The sequence below is a fragment of the Alternaria metachromatica genome (assembly GCF_023757995.1).
Source record: "Alternaria metachromatica strain BMP 0045 chromosome Unknown scaffold_5, whole genome shotgun sequence".
Lineage (NCBI taxonomy): Eukaryota > Fungi > Ascomycota > Dothideomycetes > Pleosporales > Pleosporaceae > Alternaria > Alternaria metachromatica.
The window spans coordinates 408099-435589 of record NW_026055496.1 but is presented as its reverse complement, the minus strand read 5'-3'; the positions used below and the strand labels follow the sequence as shown (position 1 = coordinate 435589).

The 27491-nt window shown below is 52.1% G+C and overlaps 10 protein-coding genes across 10 annotated transcripts; 8 read left to right on the top strand and 2 right to left on the bottom strand.

Moving 5' to 3' along the window:
- Positions 1 to 397: 397 nt before the first annotated feature.
- J4E83_003078 (uncharacterized protein) lies at positions 398 to 4591 on the top strand (the record flags this gene model as incomplete). The annotated part of the gene is made up of 2 exons (XM_049330018.1): positions 398 to 700; positions 746 to 4591. 2 exons carry the CDS (start codon positions 398 to 400, stop codon positions 4589 to 4591), a joined length of 4149 nt encoding a protein of 1382 aa, XP_049190514.1.
- Positions 4592 to 7144: 2553 nt separating this feature from the next.
- NCS2 (cytoplasmic tRNA 2-thiolation protein 2) lies at positions 7145 to 8344 on the bottom strand (the record flags this gene model as incomplete). Its single annotated transcript, XM_049330017.1, has 2 exons — positions 7145 to 8198; positions 8250 to 8344. 2 exons carry the CDS (start codon positions 8342 to 8344, stop codon positions 7145 to 7147), a joined length of 1149 nt encoding a protein of 382 aa, XP_049190513.1.
- Positions 8345 to 8686: 342 nt separating this feature from the next.
- J4E83_003076 (uncharacterized protein) lies at positions 8687 to 10587 on the top strand (the record flags this gene model as incomplete). The annotated part of the gene is made up of 4 exons (XM_049330016.1): positions 8687 to 8790; positions 8850 to 9024; positions 9073 to 10155; positions 10204 to 10587. 4 exons carry the CDS (start codon positions 8687 to 8689, stop codon positions 10585 to 10587), a joined length of 1746 nt encoding a protein of 581 aa, XP_049190512.1.
- A 260-nt stretch (positions 10588 to 10847) lies between these two features.
- Positions 10848 to 12116, top strand: J4E83_003075 (uncharacterized protein; the record flags this gene model as incomplete). Its single annotated transcript, XM_049330015.1, has 1 exon — positions 10848 to 12116. The coding sequence occupies one exon, from the start codon at positions 10848 to 10850 to the stop codon at positions 12114 to 12116; it is 1269 nt and encodes a 422-aa protein (XP_049190511.1).
- A 340-nt stretch (positions 12117 to 12456) lies between these two features.
- J4E83_003074 (uncharacterized protein) lies at positions 12457 to 13665 on the top strand (the record flags this gene model as incomplete). Its single annotated transcript, XM_049330014.1, has 1 exon — positions 12457 to 13665. The coding sequence occupies one exon, from the start codon at positions 12457 to 12459 to the stop codon at positions 13663 to 13665; it is 1209 nt and encodes a 402-aa protein (XP_049190510.1).
- Positions 13666 to 14144: 479 nt separating this feature from the next.
- Positions 14145 to 15680, top strand: J4E83_003073 (uncharacterized protein; the record flags this gene model as incomplete). The annotated part of the gene is made up of 1 exon (XM_049330013.1): positions 14145 to 15680. The coding sequence occupies one exon, from the start codon at positions 14145 to 14147 to the stop codon at positions 15678 to 15680; it is 1536 nt and encodes a 511-aa protein (XP_049190509.1).
- A 90-nt stretch (positions 15681 to 15770) lies between these two features.
- On the bottom strand, positions 15771 to 16997 carry J4E83_003072 (uncharacterized protein; the record flags this gene model as incomplete). Its single annotated transcript, XM_049330012.1, has 1 exon — positions 15771 to 16997. One exon carries the CDS (start codon positions 16995 to 16997, stop codon positions 15771 to 15773), a length of 1227 nt encoding a protein of 408 aa, XP_049190508.1.
- Positions 16998 to 18364: 1367 nt separating this feature from the next.
- On the top strand, positions 18365 to 20158 carry J4E83_003071 (uncharacterized protein; the record flags this gene model as incomplete). Its single annotated transcript, XM_049330011.1, has 2 exons — positions 18365 to 18779; positions 19524 to 20158. The coding sequence occupies 2 exons, from the start codon at positions 18365 to 18367 to the stop codon at positions 20156 to 20158; spliced, it is 1050 nt and encodes a 349-aa protein (XP_049190507.1).
- Positions 20159 to 21483: 1325 nt separating this feature from the next.
- Positions 21484 to 24825, top strand: J4E83_003070 (uncharacterized protein; the record flags this gene model as incomplete). Its single annotated transcript, XM_049330010.1, has 3 exons — positions 21484 to 21511; positions 21570 to 22835; positions 22883 to 24825. The coding sequence occupies 3 exons, from the start codon at positions 21484 to 21486 to the stop codon at positions 24823 to 24825; spliced, it is 3237 nt and encodes a 1078-aa protein (XP_049190506.1).
- Positions 24826 to 25668: 843 nt separating this feature from the next.
- On the top strand, positions 25669 to 27420 carry J4E83_003069 (uncharacterized protein; the record flags this gene model as incomplete). Its single annotated transcript, XM_049330009.1, has 1 exon — positions 25669 to 27420. One exon carries the CDS (start codon positions 25669 to 25671, stop codon positions 27418 to 27420), a length of 1752 nt encoding a protein of 583 aa, XP_049190505.1.
- Between the last annotated feature and the right edge of the window lie 71 nt (positions 27421 to 27491).

Genomic DNA, 27491 nt, shown 5'->3' with positions numbered 1-27491 from the left:
TCGAAATAATCGGGTTGCTATCCAGCTTGGGGCCAGTGGGCGCATCGATACTCGTGAATGCTTCGTGAGGGTTTCGTGAAGCAACGATGACGATGAGGCTCGGAGTGGGTCCAAGCGTACCGAGGCATCCCTGCAATCATCGGAATTTCGGATTGCGCATCGCGTTCGAGTGAAAGCGCCAGGAACTCGCGATGGCTGCCATCATAGGTGCTTCTTTCCTCTTTGGACTCGCTGAAGGGTGGTGCAATATTGATCCCGGTGGTTGAGCCCTTTCATTAGCGACTGCGCCCTTCTCACCGCCCACGAACAAATCACATTATCATACCTCCACTCTTTCTTCCTGAGTATACTTCTATGGAGTCCAGGACGTACAACTACACTATACATATCGCATACGATGCCCAAGAACGCTCACCCACCCCGCGGCAAGCTCGCTAAGAAGACTGTGCCCCCTGAGGAGGATACATCATTCATTGTTTTCGGTGACGCCAAACCCAAGAAGAAGAAGGGCGAGAGTTCTGGTGGAGACGCTGCCCAGAGCGAGAGTAAGGGCAAAGGAAAGCCCGCAGCTGAGGATGGCCCCAAGAAGCCGGATACAAGGACGCTCATCGCTGGCGCATCATGGACAGGAAAGCTCCCGGTCAACCTCCTGGCGGAACACTTCCAGAAACAGCAGTGGAGCAAGCCTGACTATCGCATCGTAAGTAGCCGCGCCGTAGTAACAGGTCATTGCTAATTACAGCAGCGGAAAGATGGCGACCAGCATTTTGCCTACGCTGTGGTACTCTCCAAGATGAACCAGAAGACACGGCAGACCACCACCCTACCTCCCATCAAGATCCCGTCGGAGCTCGAAGAGCAAGCCCATCAGCCTACTGCCGTCGAAGCGCGCAACTTTGCCGCCGCCTATACTCTCTTCCGAGTCGCCAGCGGGAAGAACCTCCACACCATGCTTCCGCCCACGTATAAAGACCTTTGGAAGGGACAATTCATGGACCTCAAGAAGAGGGATGAACAAGAGGGCAAAGGATGGATGTATGAGGCAGACCCCTTCTTCGGTTTTGCTGAAAGGGAGAAGGCGAGAGAGGCAGCAGCAAAGGCGCGTGAGAAGAGACAGAAGCAGCAGGAAGAGGCGCAGAAAGCCCACAACCAACAGCCAGGTGCCGCCATGCCAAGTTCTAACGGTCTAGCTTCTAGCCGGAACTTGCTCAAGGGTTGGGAGAGAGTGCCCAAGATCGAGCTCGGGAAGAGAACACGCAAAGAAGCAGAGCGTCTCATCCGCCGGGACGCACTCTGGAACCCGAACGGCATCGAAATGAATCCGTCTACAAAGAATCGACTAGTCGAGGAGATCGCGAACCTTGGCTTTCGGAGAAGCCACGTCGAGGAGGCCGCCGATTTTTGCAAAGATCGCGAGGAGATTATTGAATGGCTTCTCATTCATGTACCTGAAGACGACCTACCATCGTGGTCGTTACCAGAAGGCTACGTTGCTGGCGTCAGTATGGCTAGCTCTAACCTCAAGCGTGAGGGTGCCGTGAAGCGCCTTGCTGCAGCCGGATACTCTATGGACCTTTGCGAAGAAGCATACGATAGTCAAGGCAGCGATGAGAGAAAGGCCGCGGCGTTGCTACAAGCTCGTCTACTCCGACCAGATGAGGAAGAGAGTAGCCTAGTACAAGATCTGAAAGATCTCTCGCTGAGCAATGGTGAGCCTGAGACGTCTCCGGAGGACGATCCGTGGGAAGTGGAGATGTCGTCACTTGAGGCAATATACGACGGTCTGTTTTCGCGCCCTGCGCCCGAGTCTTGTCGCATCGAGCTAGACGTTAAGCAACAAGGAAAGCGGCTCATACTACAGGTTAGGAAGCCTTTCGGTCCTTACCCCGCGGTCGTGCCTATCATCACGTTCGAGGCGGCTATCCCAGCATATATTCGTTTGAGCATCATTCGCCGAGCGCTTCTTCACGCTGAAGCCAACTTTATTGGCATGCCTATGGTATACGATATTGTAGACTGGATCCAAACGAACGCTGGTGATATCTTCCAGAACCCAGGAAGATTGACCGATGTTTCATCTGGCCTTGCAGCAGCAGATCACTCGTCGGAACAGCAAAGTCAAAAACGAAGAGCAAAGGGACGACCCAGAAGGCCTATCGACTGGACACCCGCCACGCCTACTAGCCAAAGAATATTGTCGGATTGGCAAGCTAAGCAGGGATCTCCAGCTCAGCAAAAAATGATGAACGCTCGGCAGTCACTACCTGCGTGGAGGTTGAGGGATGAAATCGTCCACACCGTCAACGACTGTAAGGTCACGATCATCTCAGGTGAGACTGGATCGGGAAAATCGACTCAATCGGTGCAGTTCGTCCTCGATGATCTGATACAGCGACAGCTTGGTGCTGTTGCGAATATTATCTGTACCCAGCCACGCAGGATTTCTGCGCTTGGTCTTGCTGATCGTGTGGCCGATGAGCGATGCTCTCAGGTCGGCGACGAGATTGGGTACACTATTCGCGGAGAATCTAAACAGAAGCCAGGAGTTACTAAGATCACGTTTGTAACGACTGGTGTACTTTTAAGACGTCTTCAAACGTCGGGTGGCAACGCGGACGATGTCGTTGCCGCCCTGGCTGATGTCAGTCACGTTGTCGTCGACGAGGTTCACGAGCGTAGTTTGGACACAGACTTTTTACTCGTCCTTTTGCGCCAGATTTTACGAAAGCGACAAGATCTCAAGGTCATCTTGATGAGTGCTACTCTCGATGCTGCCGTTTTCGAAGCATACTTCAAAGAGGTTGGACCTGTAGGCCGTGTCGAGATTGAGGGCCGCACTCATCCCGTGACGGACTACTATGTCGACGATGTCGTACATTTCACCGGGTTCAAGGGATATGGCATGGGCGACGAAGATGCCTCCGAAGACAAGTCGTTTTCGGCAAACCTTCGCAGTATCGGATTTGGCATCAACTACGACCTCATTGCGGAGACTGTTCGTCACATTGACCGCCAGCTAGGTACCAAGGATGGCGGTATTCTTATCTTCCTCCCTGGTACCATGGAGATTGACCGCACGCTCCAAGCGCTCAGCCAGTTCGCAAACCTCCACGCATTGCCTCTACATGCATCACTCATGCCAGTCGAGCAAAAGCGTGTGTTCCCTCCTGCTCCTCATGGCAAGCGTAAGGTCATCGCGTGTACCAACGTCGCAGAAACGTCGATCACTATCGAGGACATCGTCGCTGTCATCGACACGGGTAGGGTCAAGGAGACAAGCTACGACCCGCAAAACAATATGGTTCGGCTGGCCGAGACCTGGGCTTCGAGGGCGGCATGTAAACAGCGACGAGGTCGCGCAGGGCGTGTTCGCGCAGGCGACTGCTACAAGCTGTACACACGCAACGCTGAAGCCAAGATGATGGAACGACCGGATCCGGAGATTCGCCGTGTGCCACTTGAGCAGATGTGTCTGTCCATCAAGGCAATGGGGGTGCAGGACGTTACAGGCTTCCTTGCTTCAGCGCTCACACCGCCAGAGAGTACAGCGGTAGAGGGTGCTATCCAATTGCTCTCGCAGATGGGTGCCATCACAGACGACGAACTCACTGCACTTGGCCGACACATGTCTATGATCCCAGCAGATCTCCGACTGGGCAAGCTTCTCGTATATGGCGCGACGTTTGGCTGCCTTGAAGCTGTGTTGACGATCGCGTCTGTTCTCACTGCTCGCAGCCCTTTCATATCACCACGAGAGCGAGATCAGGAGACTCGGAATGAATTCGACCGTCTCCGCGCTTCCTTCTCCAACAATCAGGGAGATCTGCTTGTAGACCTGCGAGCGTACGAACAGTGGTCTGCATTGCGCAGCAAAGGCACATCAACACGAGACCTCCGTTTCTGGTGTCAAGACAACCGACTGAACCCCCAAACCATGTTCGACATAGCATCTAATCGCACCCAGTACTTGTCGTCTCTCAAGGAGATTTCATTCATTCCGACACACTACTCCTCCGCCAATTCTTCCACACACTCGTACTACAACAAACACAACGCGAATGACGCGCTCTTACGCGCTCTGATCGCCGGATCTTTCAACCCGCAAATCGCACGCATCCAGCTCCCCGACAAGAAGTTCGCAGCAGGTATAGCTGGAGCCGTAGAACTCGATCCTTCAGCCCGCGAAATTAAGTACTTCAACCAAGAAAATGGGCGAGTATTCGTTCACCCATCGTCTACACTCTTCGCAAGCCAGACCTTCCCCCACAACGCTTCTTTCATTGCGTACTTCAACAAGATGGCTACAAGTAAAGTCTTCATTAGGGACATCACGCCGTTTAACGCATACAGTCTGCTGTTGTTTGCTGGAGAGATCAAGGTTGATACGCTGGGCAGGGGCTTGGTGGTTGATGAGTGGATTAGGCTGAGGGGTTGGGCAAGGATTGGTGTGTTGGTTAGTCGGTTGAGGGGTATGTTGGATGGTGTGCTGGAGAGCATGGTGAAGGAACCAGGGATGGGCGTTAGTGATAGGCAGAGTGAGGTTATTGATGTTGTTAGACGCATGGTTGAGAGGGATGGATTGGACGCTTAGACGCTTACTACGTTACTAGACGGGACTGTTAGATCAGAGTGTACGGTTCGCAATACACTAGCGGTATAAATTAGTTAACCAAGTACTCTGGTACTAGCTCGGCTGCAAAATAGGCTGTAGGGCTTGTTGGGTGCTCCTTCCTTTTACGCCCTGCAGTTGCCACTCTTCAACAGAAGCAAGGGTTAGCGCGGGGTGAAGGCCACGGAGGTCGCTTCCTCAACACCCTACACTCACACCTGGGCACACTCACGTCGAAAAGAATAAAGCGTAACGTCATGCCAGCTGTCATCTCAATAATGCTGCCATCTTAATCCCTCCTGTGTCAACACATTTTCGTACGCCCGGGGTCTAGCCAACGGCGTGTTACCGCTCCAATCAGTGACCGCCTGATTAATTGGCCATGTACCGCCTAGAGCTTGGAATTCTGGATGCGCGAATACCAAGGCGATGACGTTCACAATCACCCCTGTGCGAAGGATGCGACTGCTGCGCCTGTTCTTTCATCCGCCGATCGCAGCATAGCCCTCATGTGGCACAGTCCCGACATGGTGCCGTCTCAAGGCTGCCTGAAATAACACGCAGTCTGCTCTTTCTATTCTAGCTACGACAAGCTGACAGCATACGAAGCAATATCTAAGCACAAAAGCAGCTATGACCAATAGCAGTCTAGACGACAAGATAGTTCATGGTCACAATCAAGCGCAAATCGAAATCGCGTTGCGCAAACCATACACATATCGTCCTCTCAACGATTTCAATGAGGAGATTCGAGTCGTTAAATTCATGGCCGGTAAGGGCGTCGGCAATAAAATCGAATGCGACATCGAGCACTGTCTCTTGACTGAAGAGGGGGATAGTTACGAAGCCATCTCGTATGTTTGGGGTGAACCCATTCGCAACCACGACGTTATTTGTGATAACGGTAGAAGTTATCTCAAGGTGACCTCCAATCTTCGCGATGTCATCGAGCGACTCGCTTCGGTGCCCGAGAATAATGGCCACCAACGATACTGGGTTGACAGCATATGTATCAACCAAAATAATTCAGCTGAGCGAGACAGTCAGGTCAAGAGAATGGCTAAGATATATGGCTATTCTAAGCGCGTGCACGTCTTTCTGGGTACCGTGGAGTCAGGCAGACATCCAGCAACAAGTAGCTGGTTCTCGCGAAGATGGGTAAGTAAATACTACTCGTAAAGTCAGACGAGACATCCGTGACTCTAACTTACCCAACTCAGGTTATTCAAGAATACCTGAATGCAAGGATGACTAGTATTCACTATGAAAAACAGGACACGTGGTACCGTCACGATGATTGGTATTCATTTTGGCAGGACGACCATAGAGCATCGGATGACAAGCCTGAGTCGCGGGGGATCGATGATTCAAGGTTTCACATACTCACAATGATGTATGGTTTCAACGACAGGCAATGCAGCGATGATCGGGACCGCCTTTTCGCACTCTTAGGCGGGTCTTGTGATGTCGTGATCACGGACACCCGTCCGAAATTGTCGACGGCCAACGAGCCAACGATCTACTACATGCCCACATACACGACGACTACCGAACAAGTCTATCTCGAATTCGCACAAGCAGCACTCGCCTCGACTTCAGCTTACAATCTTCTATCATGTGCTGGCGCTTTCCAACGAACCCATAATGAGGTGCCACGAACTATGCCGTCATGGGTACCTGATTGGAGATGCACTCCTCTATATCTTCCTACGATCGACGGAGACGGATGGCTAGACGTGGAACCGTTCACAGCATGCGCATCTGAGTTCACAAATGGAATGTCATTCAGGCACCAACCGAGTGTCGTAGTAAATGAGGATGGCCGTTCCATTACCCTTGAAGCCATACCGTTCGGAACAGTAAAGCGGATCTCAGAGAGACAACTGTCCTATGGTTTCAGTCGGATTATCAACATAGACAACGAACACCAGGCGCTGGCCCCTGCATCAGTCGCCATTGGAGACCAAGTCATACTTCCCATCGGTGCGCCGACCCCACTTGTCTTAAGACAGGATGAATCCGCAAATTACACATTGGTGTCAAACTGCTGGGTCACTGAAGACCTCACTTCAGTCCTTCCACCTGCGCAAGATTGGATCATGAAAGCAGACTGCGGGGGCGAAGTGAATATTGCATCTATTCGCGACTATCGTATCCTTTGAACATAAACTTCCCGACCGCATCCGAGCAGAATGCAATAAACTACTGCACCATGTCTTTCCACGCCCACATCACTAATAACAATGTGGATCTGCACACAAGCAGCGTAAAGTGACGCTGGTCGAGCTTGTGTGCTGTATGGCGAGTTGGATCTTCGCAGCGGCGCGGGTACTTCTTTGGTAACGACCCGACGTGGAGTTCAAGGTGGAAGTACCGTGCGTTATGGGCCGCTTCTATGAGGACACCGTTGCTGGCACCGGTGCTAGAGTTTGAGAACTGGAAAGGCTGCATACTTTCGTACAGTCGCCTGGGTTCGTGTACTTAACGGCATTCCTAAACACTGAAGTCTGAGAAGTGCACATCGCAGCAATGCGTTCAAGAACCCTTGTCGCTCATCGTGGCTTTGGGCAGTGATCTTGTGCAGCCATAGCAAATATCCCTTCTGTTATTTGTGGATTCGAAGTCATCGCCATCCTGCTGATCGCCACCCCAGCCGTGTATGCCGAACCGGCCGCCAGACACAGGCATGCTGCACAGGCTGCATTGCGGATCTGAGAGAGCATCGGGGCGAGTCTCGAGCTTGCTAGTCGTGCGAACTACATTTGCGACAATGCTTGGAAAATTCTCTTCGACGGATTCGAAGTACTGCGTCATGAGGTCGTCAATGGTTGTGTTCTTGGAGCTTGTCGACGCTTGGGTAGCGCCTGTTGAAATTTCGTGTACGAGTTCTGATAGTCCAGGTTCCGCCATCTTGGTGTAGGATACTAGCTCTTTCTTCAAGACATCTCGAAGTGGGTAGTGGAAGTTAAGACCAAAGGGCGACAATCCGTCTGAGACTTGCCATGGCAGGGAAAACCCTCGGCCTTTGGCAGTTTCGGCAAGAGTCTTTTGAGCGAGCCTGGTCGTGCTATCTCCCCAGAGAATACTTTCGCACCCGACCAACTTCGCGTGCTCCACGATTAGCCGTGTTCTTAGGGTAGAGAGCACGTCTGCACGAGCCGTGGCCGAGGTGAGAGAGTTGATCATGTGAACAAATTGCTCTTCGGGACTCAAGTCTGCCTTTTGGTCGTTCTGCGGCACCAACGAGCGTATCGACGCATCTTCTGGGACCAGGCGAAATACATCGTGAAGCGGCAGTGAGGCGTACTGGTGGTCCGGATATTGCTCGCGAGCCTTGTCGAGTAGCTGCGCAGCTTGCACTTTCTGTTCTGGATCCTCTATATATATTGCGCTAATTTCAAATCCGGTACGGCCAGTCTTGCTCTTTTGCGTCTTGAGATGCAGGTCCAGTACGTGGAGGAGAGTGGTAGAAGAGACCCCAAAGGACAGGGGTACTAGGATCTTACGCTGCTGCTCTGCTCCAAAATTAACGCGAAACGATTCCAAGCGCTTGATGCACTTTGTATGCACGTAGCGGGCGAAGCAGTCACTATAGTAAATTTAGCGAATTCTTCTTCCCCTCCAGGTGGCGTAAACTGACTGGCAAAGCGGCTCGGAGCGCACAACAAGAACTGAAGGGTCTTTGCATCGTCTGCAAGGCTCGTCAGAGGCGCCAGCAATGTGTTTGCCTGGCATGATGTGCGCGTGTTGGGCTGATCAATTGATATTGGTGAATGTGTTTGGTAGGGCTGACTCTTCGGCGGTTCTGGTCGTGGTTGCCCTTTGACGCCCGGCTGCGCCACACTCTGGGAATGCGCGCTAACAGCTACCGGGAAGGCGGCCGTAGGTGACGATCGGGAACGTTGACGCGCAAGCCAAACATCGTCAACTAAACACCAACTCCCACCCATGACCCGCCGTTAACCAGGAATTGACGGGAAGACGCTGTCGCCAGTTCGAATCGAATCGCATACCTCCGCCTGAAGCGCCGCAAACCTCCAGCCGTCAGCTCCGCCAGCTGGCCTCACATCCGGCAAGATGAAGGCACGGCTGCGCAACATCGCTCTACTGCTGTTCACTACGATAACAGCAGTAGCAGCGATGGATGTTACGCTCTCCGATAAGGAGACGCAAAAGTGCAGGTATGTAGGAAGATGTGCATCTTGGGTTAGCCAGAGGCAGCATGCTCATACAAGTCCAGCGGCATGTACAGCAAGAAATCGTGGGGAGGCAAGGTCGATCCCTTCATACTTGTCAAGTTCATAAAAGATCCCAAGAAGAACGAGGGCATCAAGGACCAAACTGTCAGCCTGGTGATCTGGGAATGGAAAGACACTTTACTTCTGGGCGCACCTTCCGACTTGCCCGTGAATGATGTACGTGGGTCCCGATACTCTCCGCATAACCCAACTGACTTCCTCCAGGAAAATCGCCATTACATTTGCGACGACGAATCGATAAAACTGAAACTCTGCGACGAAAAAGATAAAGGCAAATGGGTACTTGCCGAAGACGTTGAAGACGCCTCTCAGATGCCTATTCGAACCGACGCCATCAATCTCGACGACCCGAAACCGATCAAATACCCAGTCTCCACCGCAGAAACAAAGGTCCCAATCAAGACGGGCTACTATTGTGTGGCTGCGAATGCGGCAGACAAGGAACTGGAATTCGAGGCTATTGTCACATTCCGGAATGCCTATGGCGAGCTCCAGGCGGCACAGATTGCGAAACTCCCATTTTACGGCGGCATTACAATTGTGTACTTTGTTGTGCTGGCATTCTGGGGCTTCCTATACTTCCAGAATCGCCACGACATTCTTGCCGTCCAGAACTACATCACGGCCATCCTAGTCTTCCTAGTCGTGGAGATGCTGATGACCTGGGGCTACTACGACTACCAGAACCGGCACGGTAACAACGTCGGTACCAAAGCTCTCATGATCGTCGTCGCTGTACTGAACGCTTTCCGCAACTCCTTCTCGTTCTTCCTCCTGTTGATCGTGTGCATGGGATACGGCGTTGTCAAGCCTTCTCTTGGCAAGACCATGACCGTCGTTCGCTGGCTTGCTGTAGCTCACTTCATCTTCGGCGTGATTTACGCTGTAGCTTCGCTTACTGTTCGTCCCGATGACGCTGGACCTCTGGTCTTGCTGGTCATCCTTCCTCTGTCGGCTACCCTCACGGCATTCTACATCTGGACTCTGAACTCGCTAAACCTCACGATGAAGGACCTGATGGAGCGCAAGCAGCACGTCAAAGCTACCATGTACAAGAGATTATGGTGGTGCATCTTGGGGAGCATTGTCGTCATCTTTGGGTTCTTCTTCATCAACAGCTTCACTTTTGCTGGAGCTTCGACACCTGACTTCGCGCCAACCCATTGGCAAACACGATGGTTTGTGCTCGATGGCTGGCTAAACCTTGTCTACCTGGCCGACGTCTGTTTCGTCGCGTACATGTGGAGACCGACGGCCAACAACCGAAGGTTTGCCATGAGTGATGAGGTACGTTTTTGAAAATCTAGCACCCACAACCTTACTGACGACTTTTAGATTGCACAAGATGACGAAGGCTTCGAAATTGCCTCGATGAGGGACTCTCTTGATGAAGAAGAGAGAGGAGCAGATCAACCCCCTTCGTACGATCCAGCGCAGCGGTCGAACAACAACAACAACATTGCGCGCGATGTATCGCCATTGCCCGCACCACAAGCCCAGAAGCCCATCGTACCTCCCAGGGAGAGTCTCGACGGCGACACCATCTTCGCTGTAGGCGAGGATGACAAGTGGAGCAGTGAAGAAAGTGGCGACGAGGAAGAAAGCGAGGATGAGGAGGATGATTCGGACGACTCGGACGATTCAGACGAGTCAGGGCCATCGAATTCAAAAGCGAAGGACAGTGAGCGGTCCAGATTAACTGGTCGAAAGAACGACTAGGTGTTGATTTGACGCGTCAAACAACGGCGTTGGATGGCCAACAACACTTTTCATGACGTTAGCGTTATCCCCAACATGTTGTTTGATAGATTAGGCGTTCTCAGCGTTTTCGTAGTACATTTGGTCTGAAGGCCCAGATCTAGCATATTCGATGACATCAATTCGTCGCATCTCGCTCTAGCCGTAACTCCGTAATTGCCGAGGCACCTTGAGCTCTGATCAAGCCCTCACGCACCTCACTAAACACCCTCACAACTGCCATGGCGACCTCTTCACTGAGCGCACCGCTGCGGACGCCCAAATACATATGCGACGCTTGTCGAACAAATGTGCGCTCTCTACGCAGACCGGCCGTCGATACGTACCGAACCTTCAGCACCGCGTCATCTTCAAACGGCAAAATCCCCACGCGACCGATATCACTTCCGTACTATCGCGATCGAGTTATCATCTCACCGCTGCATAACGAAAATGCTCGCAGACGATTCGAAAGGCGCCAGTACTCCACAACGAGCTCTTCTCCGCAAGCTGCCAGCTCAGGCTGTGCACCGCTCCCGCATCGCCGCCTCATCTCCCTCTCTGGGCCCGATACCGTCAAGTTCCTCCAGGGGCTGATAACGAACAATGTCGATTCGAGCCGTCAGTCGCCCTTCTACGCGGCCTTTCTAGATGCGCGCGGCCGCGTATTGTGGGATGTCTTTGTCTGGGTGTGGCCACAATTACTAGAGGGCAAGGAGCATTGGGCATGCTATATCGAGGTGGACGAGAGCGAGATGGAGTCTCTAAGAAAGCATCTGAAGAGACACAAGCTTCGGAGCAAGGTGCAGATCGAGGAGGTAGAACCGGACCAAATGCGCGTGTGGGCAGCTTGGGGCTCTGAGGTCGAGTATGCCAATACCGACGGTGTCATCGCTGCGATGAGCGACCCGCGTGCACCAGACATGCATCGCTACCTCGTAAGTTCCAACGTAGCGACAATAATAGAGGGGGTGGAGCCAGTGGATATCCAGGATTATCACCTTCAACGCTACAGGAACGGCATCCCCGAAGGACCGCAGGAGATACCAAGAGAAAGCGCGTTACCAATGGAGTGCAACATTGATCTTTGGCATGGTATAGACTTCAAGAAAGGGTGTTACGTTGGTCAGGAACTTACCATCCGCACGAAACACACCGGCATCGTGCGGAAGCGCGTTTTACCTATTCACATTGACAACCCTGCCGCATCCGCAGCCCTTCCAGACCATGGCTCAGATATCAAACAGCTAGATGCAGATGGCAAAACCAAAAGAGGTCGTGCGACAGGCAAATTCATTGCAGGCATTGGGCAAGTAGGTCTCGCAATGTGTCGGTTGGAGAACATGACCAGCATGAAGATCAGTGCCGAGGGAGGCACATGGAAGCCAGAAATGGAGTTCGGATGCGAGACAGGCGAAGGCGTTGTCAAAATCAAGCCCATTCTGCACGGTTGGTTTGTACAGAGGGAGAGGGAGCTCTGGGAGAAGAGCAAGAATAGACCTAGCCTATAGACAAATGAGCTATTTAATCTGCGGAAAGCTACATTTTCTCCACGATCCTCATTAACCCTTGGGTTTCCTGTCGAATCTGGTTCTGCGGGTTTTGTGTTCACCGGACGCCTTGTTCGCAATAGTCAGTAAGCCTATGGTCGACGGGTGGGGCTGTGTAATTGTGGCTTAGCTCGTGTGGTTGGGGAAACGTCATCAGGCCATTCCACATCGTGACTTCGATATATCCGTGCCATACCCGTAGTCATAATCGCTGCCCTTTTCTCATTCTTCTGCAAGTACTCACTCTCCTAGAATTCCTCTTTCGCGTCTCGTGTTACCAACATCCTGGTTCTTCGAAAAGATGGCCGCCACACTACCCTCAAGGTCATCAGAACATCACTTCTCCATCTCAAACATCATCTCCAAATTTCGGTCAAAGAAAGGGACGAGCAACAAAAAGTCGGATGCGCAACCGTCGCGGGAGATCTTGCAAGAGACGCGCCTGCCACTAAAGCCCGCGCCACTACCCCTAGTCCTACCAGAACATCAACAGACCCTGTCAGCTCTCGGCTGGACGACCGTCACTTTCCCTGAATCATCGTCATCCCAATCTGAAGCGACAAATCACGAGTATCAAGCCCCAGCGCTTGGGCCTCACCCTCTGCAGGCCGCATACGAACAGCTCTTCGCAGCAAGCCAGGCTTTCTTCAACCAGCCCGATAAGGAAAAGCAGCGATGGAAGCACAAGCTCAAGTCTGAAGAAGGCTGGTCCAGAATCCCCGGCGAAAAGGAATTCATCACTTTGCGAACTCTAGAGTACTGTCCAGAAGTCTTGAGAGGGCCTGCAAAGAGGTATTGGGACCTCATTGGCCAGCATTGCTCGAACACGCTGGGTAGAATCTCGACGTCCCTTGGGCTACCAGATGGCGAAGACGAAGGGCTGAGACAGTTTGTTGGACCCTGCGGTGCGCTGCAAGCTTCTGATAAGGAGAAGACTGCGACGATGCTGCGGTTGTTCAGATATGAGGGGTGGGAAGCGAAGGTCGTGGCTGAACCGCATGCTGATCTGGGACTGCTAAGCGTGGTTGTTGGTGATGTGCCTGGCTTGGAAGTTTGGGATGGAGCCACCTGGTTCGAGGTTGAGAAAGTTGTTGAAAACTCTGGGAGGAAGGGTGCTACTATGCTCGCTGGACGCCAACTCGAAAGACTTTCCAACGGTAGATACCCAGCTGGTGGTCATCGAGTGGTAGCTTACGGGTCTCCGGAGCCTTCGCCAAACACACCCTCGACGGACGACAAAAAGTACCGCTTCTCGATTGTTTTCGTTCTTCGCGCCCACGAACCTCTCATCATTGACTCTGATTCCTTTGAGACTGAAGTCACTGGCAAGTGGACTGAACCTATGAATGGTATTACTGCTGGTAGGTTCTACGAGAAGATCAGAGGCCAGCACTTCAACATCAATATCGATATGGATGAGAGGGAGAAACAGAGGAATAAGCTGAACGTCAAAGGCGGGAAGAAGCAAGACTGGGAAGGCAAGGAGGGTAAGGTTGCGAGTAGTGGTTAGATCTGATGCATCGACTTGTAACTCTTTCCGAACTACCTAGGAAAGAAAGATCCCTCCTACACTCAGCGACACGCAATCATCGTATCAGAGCATACTTGTGATGTATGCGTCTCCAGGGCTCCCGAGGTCTTGCTCAACGCTACTAGAGCCCAAGCTAGCTGTATTGAGCTTAGTGCTTTCGATACCCGCCTCCCACCGCACTTTGCAGACATGCACCACTGCTGCGATCACTAACATGTACACGACAAGGAGTACGAATCAGATTTCATCAACAATATGTGCCGCTGACATAAGCTGACATACACGGCATGATGCATATCGCGAGACGCTAGAGGACCTCGGGACAGATGTAGCCTCAGCCGCACCTGTTGCGGCGGGGTCGAAATCTGATAAACTCGCCTCCCGCCCCCAAGGATGCTTGGAAAGTCATCAGCCCTTTGAATTCTCGAACGCATCTTACTCTACATATACACTCAATCATGATCTTTATCGACACTACGACACTGGCCCTCCACGTTCGGGATCATGCAGATCCGGATCAGAAATATGCCATCTTATCACATGTGTGGGGTCGCACCATAGATGAGGTGACTTACGAAGAAATGCTAGTGCCGCCGCAAGACCGTCCAGAAACAACACTCTCGAAGCCTGGGTACAAGAAGATCGTGGAGACGTGTAAGATGGCTTCTTCATCCCGACACAAACTCAAGTATGCATGGTGCGATACGTGCTGCATAAACAAGTCCAGTAGTGCAGAGCTCAGCGAGGCAATCAACTCCATGTTCAGGTACTATAAAGAAGCCTCAGTGTGCTTCGCCTATCTATTCGACATTGATCACACCGCCTTCTCTTTCAAGTCATCAAAATGGTTCCGTCGTGGCTGGACGCTCCAAGAGCTCATTGCGCCGAAGAACGTCGTCTTCTTCGATCAAAACTGGGAGTTTAGGGGTACCAAGGCGAGCCTAGCGGATCAGATTACGGAAATCACAGGCATTCCGGACGATATTCTCAAACACCAGATGGAGCTAAGCGAGGTGCCTGTTGCTCAGAGGTTTTCGTGGGCGTCTACGCGCAAGACTACCAGGGAAGAAGACATTGCCTATAGTCTCATGGGAATATTCGACATTAACATGGCAATGCTCTACGGAGAGGGGTCAAAAGCGTTCATCCGGTTGCAGGAACACATACTCAGCGAAACTGCCGATGACTCGCTCTTCCTTTGGAATGATGCCTTCTCGTATCACAAGCTATCAGGTCTTCTTGCTCCGTCTCCCAGCTGTTTTCGGCAAATGCGATCAATCACCCCGGAACCGGCTGTTAAGCCACGAGACTTTTACATGACGAACCGTGGCATTCGACTGAAACTAGGACTCGCCTGGGATCACGATACTGGGCTTGCTATACTACCAGTGAAACATTCGCTGGGCGCGGTCGGCAGACCTGTTGGAATTTACCTCAGAAGAGTAGGGCCCGACCTGTTCGTTCGCGCGCTACCTCAAGAGTGCCCCAGGGTCAAGTCTGAAGTGACTTACACTGAGTTCACTGCGGTCAAGTCGTTGACGGGTCCGCAAGCTTCGACGATCATGGAAAAGGTTATGCGGGTAGAGAAGCCCGCCGGTGTGCATGTCAGTCGAGTCGAACCTCGTGGCATATGGGATCCGGCTGCAAAATGGCTGCACGCAACACACACGGGCGCCATCATAGGCTATATGGAGTTCAAGAAGGATGCGTATCCCATATTCGCATTCGTGTTTTTCTTCAGGAACGGTCATTGGTCAGCTACGGTAGTAGTCGGAGACCAGTGGACCAACATACAGAAGAAGTTCCATAAGCATTACCGGGACAACCTTGAAGAGCTCCGTTACTTCGATACCATGGGCGACGCGAGGATGCAAAAGATTGAAAAGATCAAACCCGATTCAAAAGTTCTCACGTTGCACATGCGAGTTGCGAGAGGTACTGGGCGACCCCATTTGGAGATAAAGGAAGTAGACCGGAAGGCTGGCACTCATTAATTTATATTGTTGCGCAAGCGCATCTGGATTCCATGTTGCAGCAAACTACGTGTATTTACAAAGAACAGAACAAAGTTGCATGACCCGTGATCACAAGTACATGAAATCATACTCCTTCTTCAACCTTCCGAAACCAATGGTCGGCTGATAGTCCTCGACTTTGTCAGCACCAAAGTCGAAGACGGAGTAATGTCTTCGCAGGAACGGAGCGCCGATCAACGCGAAACCTTCGCTCTCGCTGCTGTCAAATGGCGGCATGCATTGGTGGCCCGGCAAGAGAAACTCGTCACCTCGAAGGGTGAATGAGACATCGTCCTCTCGGGCGCCCTCGCCAAGCGTCACAGTAATGGCCCACGAAGCGTTCAGGTGCTTACACTCCATGATCTCCTCGCCGTGGTTGGTGAGCTTGGTGTAATTCCAGCCGAGGTTGAAGTACATGGCGTCGACGATGTCGCTCGGGAAGGAGACACGTCCAGATCCAGTATCGAAAACCGCTCCACCTTGGTAGATTGACCATGTTACGTTGGCGTCTGGTTCACCACCATTCGATACGGCAGTGGTGGGAAGGTGGCCGTTGTGTATCTCAATGGTTGCGTTTGTTTCCGATACGTTCTCCGCAACGAGTACGTTGACGCTCCTTAGTGGCGCACGCCAGAGCTGGTATGGGTCCTCTTTCCTCAAGGGTGTGGAGACAACCTCGCCATCTACGTACTTGTCCTCATGGCTGCCGCCGACAGTCAGCACACCGTCTTGGGTGCCGTTACCCGCATCCTCAAAGTTCGTCCCGTAGAATAGACTGAAACGGGGTGCGTCCAGTTTTCCGTCCCACAACAATGTCTCGACCAGGGTCGACGTATTCTTTTCCGCGATGGAGGAGAAACCCAGGCCGAGGAAACCATCAGCAGTAATGAAACGCCAGCTGCTCTGGTTGGCGGACAGGAAAGTCTGGTTCCATTCTACGCTACCGTCTAGAGTGCTGAAAACGTCCTGGATAGTATCGCCGGCAACGTCGCCGCCGAGGTACGGAATCGCAGCGGGGATGTTGAGGTCGACAGATGTTGATGAAGCAGACGCATTGTATTTCTCTCGAACGTATGACGTGACCCTGCCATCAGGGCACGATTCCTCAGTGCAGTCGGTGTTGACGACGAACAGCGTTGATGATCCGGTGTCGAACAACAACCGGTGTTCCTTCGGGGGTGTTCCGATTTCGAATTTGACGCTGGCATAGCTGTTGTCGATGACGACGGGCAACTCAAGGACGGATGCCGAGACGGTCGTGGCGACGGCCAGGAGCTTCTTCATTTGGGACACCATGGTGAAGGAAGGTGTTCAGATAAGACGGAGTCGTGAGTATCAAGAGATGAGATGCTCTTGACTTGAAGGAGGAAATACTAGGCGGCATGACGGAGGTATATATTAGTACCTGCGCTCGCGCTACTCAGTAATACAGCCTGAAAATCGTATTTACAAGGATACCCACACGAAGTTTCAACGGTTCTGTCCATTGAGATTCGAGCGCGAAGACCAAAAGATGACAGTCGTGTTCTAAAATTAACAAAAGTGGTCTTCTGGAAGACTTCAACGCTAGATGAGGCTCACGGGCCGATGTGCACTGTCCGGAAAGGGGCACGCAAGGGCTGTACGAGGACTAGCTCTTGCCCATCGGCCCGGAGAGATCCACAAACGTCGGCCGTTTAGTACGGATAGGGCTGGATGGGAATTGCAAGGGAGTTTTGAGCGGATTTATGACGTGCGTGAAGTACGCAGAGAATGAAACAACGAAGATGCTCTCTACAGGATTTGACTGATCTCAAAGGAGTGTCGAGGAAAGCTAGTGCGAAGGTGCCATCGCTGCGTAATACCGACACGGAGTCCATAAGCCGAAGAATATCCGTGAGAACAAATCTCCGCAGGATCCGCTTGTTCAGGTGTGATCGTACAGACCACGCATTCTTTCTTAATGCACGAACTTGAGCTGCGCACCGTCATTTTCTTTCTTACACCTTGGACCTGATGCGTGCGATTGATCTTTCACGATGGCAACATCGTTCACGTCTGCAACGACAGAACGGAGCTCGTCGGCACCTCGTAGTGTTGGCGCCAGCCTTGCAAGTGTAAGGTCGGAACTCCCGTCGCGATGGCCTTCCTTCGTCGGCGGGCCTACAACTTGTCGGTGTCTAGCAACTCTTCTCCGTCAAGGAACGGAACATCATGGCATTGACCGTTACTCTTGTCGCAAGCGGCTTTCCTTGTACGAAGGAAATCCCCAAATCCTTGAGTAACTCTGGACGACGGCGAATCTGGGATCCGCACGCGATTCCGACACTACCTACCTAGGTACCGGAGCTGCCTCAGACGATTCAGCGCAGTCAAATCGAGAGACCGTCTAGTTCACGAAGGGTGACGTGTAGAAGGTAAGAATGCTGTTGGAGGTTGAGGATGCGAGACGTGAGATGCTGCCGCACGGCTTCCGCATGGCTGACTGCGGCTGGGGATCAGCTCAGCCTGATTGCATCGGTGGGTAGGCAGCACTTCAGCCTTTTGACGGTTGTCTGTTCATCTTCACAATAGACCAGAAACAAGAATTTAAAACATCTTCATCGAGCGCTATTCTATACATCAAAGTTGCGCACGTTGCGCACCTTCCCCTAAGCTTCGCAGCTCCCCAACTACGCGCGAGCATGACCAGCGGAACCCCATCCTCCGCTTTCGAGCACGACCCACTCGTCGACTCTACTACACACTTCCGCCTACTACACATTCTGCGCGGTGATTTTGGCCAGCATGTTGAATGCGAAATCTCCTCATGGCCGATCGACGATGCGCCGTCCTACTACGCGATTTCGTATACCTGGGGCGACCCAGCTGACACTACCGAAATTACCGTCAACGGCAAGCCGCTGGCTGTACGTCGGAACTGCGAATACGTTCTTCAGCAAGCTTTTGCGACAAAGGCCAGTCGATATTACTGGGTCGACGCTATTTGTATTGCGCAGACGAGTATACAGGAGAGGAATCACCAAGTCGGCATTATGGGCAAGATCTATTCGGGGGCGAAGCACGTTTTCGCTTGTGTTGGGCCACATGCAGACGATAGTGAGTATTTGATGGCAACTATCGATCAACGGCGCTCCTTTCTTGAGACTGTTCACAAATGGGGCAAGTTGAATATATATTATGATATCGTCTACACCTGTAGATACTTGGGGAATCCGATCATCGAGCATATGCGCCGGCAATTGCGATGTATTTCTACCATGCGTCCCTCGGAACGATTACGAACGAGCGAAGCATTCGTCTCGTTCATGCGGAGGCCTTACTTCAGACGCGTATGGATATTACAGGAGTTACATCTAGCCACAAGAATATCGTATTGTTGTGGAGCGGACGTACAACAAGGCGAGTCTTTGCGAGGCTTAGACTCCCTTGTAGATTACTGGATCAACTATCACGACCTCAGGGGTCTTTCTGGATCGATAGGAAGATTCTGTAGAAAGATGATGAATAGAGGCATCCCTGACTACAAACTCTCGCATAGTCCATGGCAATTTCTGGGATCCGAATTAGATAGAACAGCACCGCACAGGGGCTGTCTACGGCTTGGTGTATCAGCGAAAAAGCAAGATCTTAATCAATTGATACATGTGCTCCAGGATTACCATTGTGTGGACGTTCGAGACAACCTGTATGGTGTCCTGTGCCTCGTAAGGTGGTCAGATGGACAGGAGCCTACCCCGGATTACACCAAAGATGACTTCGAAGTCACTAAGTACGCTATCAGCCTTTCTTCACAGGAGCGTATTCGCGGGTCCATAACTTATCAGTGTTCTCTGTTATTAGACCTCTGCCAAATCACTTCGGAACTAGCATCGTTACGCGACGCCATTGCGTTACGTTCGAGCGAGGCTCCTGAAACGGTCCTTCGACTACAAGACAATCCTGATTCTGAGAATACCAAAGTCCGGACGAGCTGGATGGGCATACGAATTATCGAAGGCAATCGAATCTCCGAGCATGCCGATGGCCGAAGGCAGAGTAACCTAAACTCATGCTATGTAGAGCATGTGCAGAACGGACACTTTGTGTTAACACGGATGGGCTCACAAATTACCATCCGTGCACATGTCGAAACGAAAGCGGGTGATTGGTGTCTGGTAGAGGATTTGTCTCCTCTTCGGAATGGTGGCTACGGGTTGATCCTCAGGGAATTGGACGATCACAAATACGTAGTAGTCGGATCAGCATTGATATATTATAAGGACGACAGATCTAGAATTATTGAAGAGGAGCAGAGTCGCTTATCACGTTTCAAGGGGTGGTCGGATCCGGAGGACCTGATGGTCCTGGCATGGATGCTGGATGAAGTCGAGGGCAAGAAACATGTTTCCGACGAAGACATCGAGAAGTTCGTCAACATGCGCATCTGTGGCTGGAAGAACTCTTCATATTTCGAAAAGGTTGTGAAAGACGTTTGAATAATAAGCGCTGGCAAAGATCTGGTAGATGCTGTACTGAGCTCCATTGGGATGTTTAGACACGTCTAAATCGACACGATGTGTAGATGCTCATAATCCTGGTATTTGATGCCCACACGTCAACCAAGAAAATGACTGAACAGGTCTGCAGCTTACATTAACATGGAAGCATGTAACGTAGATAAACTAAAGTCAGTCCAGGCTCTAACACTGTTTAGTTTTTTTCTTGTGTGAATAGCCCATTCATTGCTAATGCGGAATATCCATGCTTCGTCATAGTGCTATAGAGTTGAGACACACTCGTCATCGCTGGTTTCTATAGTGGGTTTCTAGATGTTTACAACACCTGGGCAGCCTGTTATCCGCGACAATCATCGAACATACAACTAATCGTTATGTTGTGGATGATAGCGATACATCCGGCGTCCACAAGCCTCCTCCTACTGATACATGGACTACCAAGCCGTTTGGCGCTCGCAAGAAGATAGGAAGAACCTTGTCCTGTACCATTCAAACATGTTTCTAGAACTCGTGAATTTGAGACAGTTTGTGCGGCGTGGCGCAGTTGCTGTCGCAAGCTGCCAAAGTCAATGACGTTTGACATTGTTCCAAGTTAGTGTTTGGACGGCTTGTTGTTGCAGCCGGGATCCCCACATAACGTCGCCTATGTGGAAACGACTCCGCGAACGCATCATGCGTTCAGGACAAGACGGGCAATCAGACAGGAGTTGGCTGCAGATGCGGTCATTAAAGCGGTGATATAGAAGGACCGAGCCGCATCTCCTTTTTGCGATGGGGATGACCAGGAACAGGCTAGCGCAGGAACTAGAAGTGAGGTGTTTCAAGTTGACCTACAGGGCACAACTTCGGGAAGGCGCGACCCCGAAACAGTTCACTCTCGTGCCATACGACGTTACTTTCACCACTGCACCGCCCACGACGTGCCCCTCACTGCCAGCAGCGACGCATTCATCGCCATCCCTTCGCCCTCTTGCTGTCTCGCTGTGCCGCCGTCTCGCCCTCGCTGCCGCGTCAGAGACTCGCATGTCCCCCAACGGATCTCCCTCCGCTTCACCCTCGCCCGACCCTCAGCCGCTCCTTCCTCGAAACACGCCCGGATAACGCATGCGACACCTGTAACGCCCTCATCGACCCACGTCTGCGATTCTTTGCTCTTTGTATTGTTGTATTTCCACGGCAACTGGAGTCGCGCTACGGTGACCCTGCGCCAGTCGACCCAGCCACCGATTGCGCCTCATCTCACCTAGCCATTCCTCCGAACGAAGATCCCCCAACGTTGCACGCGCAAAGAGGAATGAGCTAGGATGACGCGACCGCACATCATCAGAGCAGGTACGAAGACCGTAGAGAGCGCGCAATTGGAGGTGCGCAGGCTAACTAAAGTGCGTAGACACCATCGACCTGCAGGACAAATCATCGCCCACCGCCCAAGACCACTCCCAGCAGCCCCAACACCCTGCGCCGCTCGGTATTGGCCCAGCAGCGCCTCACCAGCAGGCTGCGATACGGCATGTAGAGCAGGAGCGCACCTCGGAGGAGGCGCGTCTGCACGATGCATGGAGCGATGCTGGCAACACGCTACGAGACGATCCCGGCTCAGACGACGACCGCACTGTCATCAATGGCAACAAGGGCTCACAGCAAGACGAGCAGGCTGTCAGGCTGAATGGTGGAACGTCCAACGACGGTGATGATGGCGACATGCAGGACGCCGACGTCGAGGAGGACATGGACGACGACATGATGGACAAGATTTCGAGTTCGCCCTCGATAGACGATGGTGGGTATTCTTTACCTTGTTCCCCCACGACCTGGTCGGCAAGACAAGAGTTTACGACTCCGCAGTCTTCGCCGTTCCTCTCAACGGTCGCTTCTTCCTCCCCATTTACGAACACGCCCATTCATTTTCCTATTTCTGTCGCCAACGCTCGAAGACCGCTCAGTGTCCCAGCGTCCGACACTTCTCCTATGTCAAGCAATCGACCTACATCGATTCCCATTTCTTTTCGATTCCCTATACCCACGGAAAACAAGTCAGCGGAGCATCATCGTGGTGAGTATTCCTGGACAAGGGCCACCAACGCACCGGACGACAGCGACACCATACGGATCGAGGTCGGTATGAGCCCGAGGACGAGACAACTCAAGGCCGTTGAACGCCGTATTGAGATGAGAGAAGACTCACAGGCATCACTAATCTCCGAACTGGACGAGGAGCAGGTCAAAAGCATGTTGAAACCGATCAACCGCGCACTTCTGGACACGCCGGACGATCCGTTCCAAGAACCCGGCCCAGGTCCACCTCGAGGGACGAGCAGCACCCCTTCTCCCGAAGATTGTCACTCCGAAGACGAGGAGGGCTCTTGGACCACCGACAGCGATGCCGACTCCTGGAACGAGGACATGGACCAAGACAACGATGATGCATCCAACGACGTCTCTTTCTCTGATGACTCCAGATTTATCGACTCAGGATGGGGAGGCGAATGCTTACGAGAAACAGAGGACATCGACTTCGAATTTGTTTACGCCCTGCACACGTTTGTCGCGACCGTCGAGGGTCAGGCAAATGCAACGAAAGGTGACACGATGGTGTTACTTGACGACAGTAACAGCTACTGGTGGCTAGTACGAGTAGTCAAGGACAACAGCATTGGTAGGCACCCGTCACCAACCTGAAGCTTTTGCTGACTGAGTCTACAGGTTACCTGCCCGCCGAACACATCGAGACACCGACAGAACGTCTGGCCCGCCTCAACAAGCACAGGAATATAGACCTCTCCGCAACGATGCTTGGTGATACTGCAGAGAAATCCAAGAACCCGCTCAAGAAGGCTATGCGACGAAGGAATGCTAAGACCGTACAATTCGCTCCACCTACCTACGTCGAAGCCTCCGACTACGACTACTCATCTGACGAGGGCGAAGGCGAGCTTTTCGGTGGCCCGGAGCCAAAGCAAATGCAACAGCAGCAGGCAACAACACAAGATGGCGAATCCGCACAGGAAGAAAACCTCGAAGTACAACCTCTCAAGGTTAACGGAGCGAAGAAGGATGGGCAGACTGATGGTGAAGCACGAGGCTCAAGCGAGGAATCTGCCAAACGAAGCGAAGACCGTGAAAGAGGTAGCGAAGATGCGGTCGATCGACCTTTGGACCCCAAAGTCTCTCGGAATGGCACGCTCCGCAACACAGACTCTTTTTTCAAAGACGAAAACACCGAGACACGCAAAATCACCCTCACTCCCAACCTGCTTCGCGACGACTCCAGTACATCGACTACAGGCTCCCGCGAGCGCGGCCCCAGCCTCGAAAGTCTGGAGAAGAATGGGTTCGCGGACAAGGTCAAGGACGACAAGAAGAAGAAAGAGAAGAAGTCTGGCATGCTCAGTGGACTGTTCAAGCGCAAGGATCGTAAAGGCAAGGGCGCACAAGACTCGGTGGACAGCGACATCGAGAAGCCGGAAGAAATGGACCGCAGCTCGCCGCAATCGAAACCATCGGATGAACTCGCAGAACGACCGTCAGCTGAACAGGCAACAGCTCCAGCACCGCTAAGACAATTGAGCAAGCCCAAGGTGCATCGAAGTCAACGTAACCGAGACGATTCACCGCAAAAGACAAAGGGTATCTTGAAGACCGAGAGTCCGACTGAGTTGAGCGCCGAGCCAGATGCCATGTCGGATGGACCTGACAATCAGTCCGCCGCGCAACAATCTACGTCGACCATGCGTTTAGTTCCACCCGAACAGGATCAGGCAGACAGGCCTTCTGTAGAAGAACAGACCATGTCGCCAGACTCAACATCCGCGCCTACAGGTTCAAGAAACCCATTCAGTAGCATGATGAAGTCACCACAAGAAGGAGAGGTCAAGCGCGAGAAGGTTACCAAGGCGAAGCAGCGCGTGCAGTTGGATGATTTCGATTCAGATGAAAGCAGCGATCCTTTCGCGGATCCTGATGCTCAGGATAAGCCAGGCGAGGCTGAAAAGTCCGAGTCCGCTGGACGCCTTTCCGAGTCTCCAGTACACGTCTCTGCAGCGGACGCACAACCTTTACAGAAAGAAAGTGCTGCCGACAGAGAAAGAGAGTCTGAATCCCACCACACTCCAGGCCTGTCTACCGATAGCTCTAGCCAAGAGACCAGCTCCCCCATTTCGACGCCTACGCCTGACGACAGCCCTATGAAAACCATTCCAGAGAACAACACGATTTCGACTTTCAGATCTGACAACACTTCCTCACCCACGCATCATGCATCCGAACCGGCCGGTCCTCCACCTTCAAGACCCGCACCAATCCCTACTAAGGATCGCGAACCATCGCCGCCCGTATCCTCAGAAAGTACAATGCTTCCTGCATGGTCTGACGCCTCACTCCGCGCCTACCTCGATGACGGTAGCGAGATTCGAGATATGCTCGTCGTTATCAACGACACTACGGGTGTTGTACCTGTTGGTCGCGACCATCCACTGATGAAGGACTATCTCTCCGAGGAGACAAAGACCATGCAAGGCCTGAGTGGCGAACTAGATCGTCTGCTCAACGGGCTTATGGAGAAGCGCATGAAGCGAGCCGGAAGTGGTGCTAGCACCGCACGAAGCACAAGCGCAAACGGGAGTTTGAGGGCGGGGTCAAGATTCTAGACGCTCGTTCGTTGTGAGTTACATTATTTGCTTTTTCAGTATACCCTAGGGGCTTATTTCCTCTATCTTCAATCGGCGTTCTGGGGATTGTGGGACGCATTATGTGGAACGAAATCTTGGGAGAACTTTGGTTTTTTGGGCTGGGGTTCTACTTTCTTGTTCGCTTCTTTATACCTTTGCTTGTCATCCCCCCATTTTACATCTCTGTTTTCTTCCGGCCTGCATCATTCGCTCGCTCGCTGCGCGGAATATGTATCCTTATAGGAGCCCTGGTGGTGGCTGGTTTATATCTTCGCTACTGTCTCTAATACCCCTCTTGATTGCTCTGACATAGCGCTCGCTTTTTTGGTTTTCCTTGCTCGTGTATCACAAGTAGCCTTGTACCTGTTAGTCGCATCAGTGCGCTCTTACTTTCTTCGGTGGCGGCGTTGTATTGCTAGCATTTAGTGTACAAACATATTCCTCCTGTGGAGGTTCGCCATACACTTCTTTGTTGCCTTGGTGTGTCTTTCGTGTCGCAAACTTGATGATTGTATTAACTCCACGAATTTCTAGAGCTTTGAAGCTGTCTCTTTCACGAAAAAAACAGGCCCTCCGCCAACCTGCGGGCACGAATGGCTTAGGCATCGCAAACCTGATGATGTATTTCGGCGACACGTTTATTGACAGATGACGTCACACGAGATGAGAAGAGGAACGAACTGCTTTCACTGCCATTGTTAGACGAATGAGTGTTTGCTACGTCCAAGCTTTTGGCGGTAAAAACAGTCTTTGCACCTGCCTTCCTTCCCAGCCGCACTCAAACGCCGTGATCCCACGTCCGACCTCGTAAACACCGCGCCGATGCAAGAAGTCGACCGAGACTGCGAATCCGACGATCGCGAGCCTGAACCATGTTATATTCCTGAACTGTCTAACGCCATCGAGAGATTCCTAGACGCACCCCATGGATCCCAGCTCATCATTCGATTCTTCGCAGGTATACTCAGTCAACGCGAAGCCGATGAGTACTGCCTTGTGTACACACCCACCCCTCAACGATACGACGATGTGTGCGCCACAATACCGGAACTCGTGGACCCGGAAGCACCGCAGTTTCAAACTAGGCAATCCGTAAGACAAGTCCTGCCTGGTATCTTCTACCGAGGATTGTATTCGAACGTTGTGGATGAGTACACCGATCAGACAGACTTGGTGTCGGGAGAAGTACTTTGGGACAAAGGTGAAGGCTATACTACTGTAACTCGCGGTGTCAAGTGGCTTGTCGAGTGCGCACTGATACGACTACCGGATGGAGTTCCTTACTATGCCGGGGCGAGGACGGCGCTGCAGCAACTTCTTACGCCTCAACCAAAATACAACAGTAGTAAAGACTACCAAGAGGGGGACCACTTCATAACCATGAAAGCCATCCAACCCTCGCTCCGTCTTTTTACCATGTGGCCCCGTTGCGACGAAGCGTCCATAGCAAGCCTGGTCGGTATCGTAATGGACATCGCACTCAACGTGGCCGCAGTCTGGGACAGAAACCCATGTTGGTATCCATCATATGCGACCTATCTCGGCGGTTTTGTACAGGCACGCGCTCGCTTCAAGAACATAGTCGAAGCGACTCCGTCACTTCACGGAAGTCAAGCCGAGGTGCTTCCTTACCATACAAGAGCCGCATTGAGGAAGATCAAGTTTAGGGATATCTGGGATGATCTGTGGGCCGAGGCTTCTGCCCTCACCATGGATAAGCCGATTGCAGACCATATGTACCAAGGAGTGGTGGATCAGTTCGCCAGAGCCACGATACAGTCGAAATCGCAGACTGTGGATATGAAGGCTCTGTTGAGACGAATGTGGAGAGACGGACGTTTACAATTTCGGACTTGGATAGATATGCCTGAAGCGGTTCCTTCACTGTCAGCGGACGGTATTAGAAAGGGCGAGTTCGGAGGCATTCCACGAACTCTAGCTCAGCGGCAAACTATTGGCACCGATTCCTACGACAGCGACGAAATACACGCATTTTGGTGCGCAAAGCTGAACGGGCCAGTAGCTGCATCGACTGGAACATCATCAGCAGAAAATGCAAACAACCTGCAAACCGACGGAGAAGATACTGGAGATGACTCTGAAGATGGATACAATCTTGACACGAAGACCCTACGCAACCTCTACGGAAAGGCTTATCTAGAGGCCTACGGACCTGCCATAGAGCCATTGAAGCATGGGAAATGGGATCTGGACATCCCTCAAGATCAGCTCTGCGTTGTGTGTCTTGAAGCTCACGGTTTATTGGGTGCCAAAATGAGCGCTTGTGGCCATTACTTTCACTTCGCTTGCATCAAGGAATGGATGAACGACACTTCACCCAACTTCAACCTCTGTCCTGAATGCCGAGCTCAGATCTGTAATGAACGGAGGAAGGTACGGATGACGGGCTGGATGGCTGACTCTGAGGATGATGAGGATGAAGAGGATGACTTTGCGGATGACGAGGATGAGGAAAGTGATTATGATGATGGAGATGAAGACGACTCAATGCTTGAGCAGTTGGAAGGTGACGCGTTGAGGGATTGGAGAGCAGAGCAACAAAGAAGAAACTGAACAGGCCTGCAGCCTATATTAAGACAACATGGAGCAAACAGGAAGACCTAGCGTTAATGTACGCTTCACGC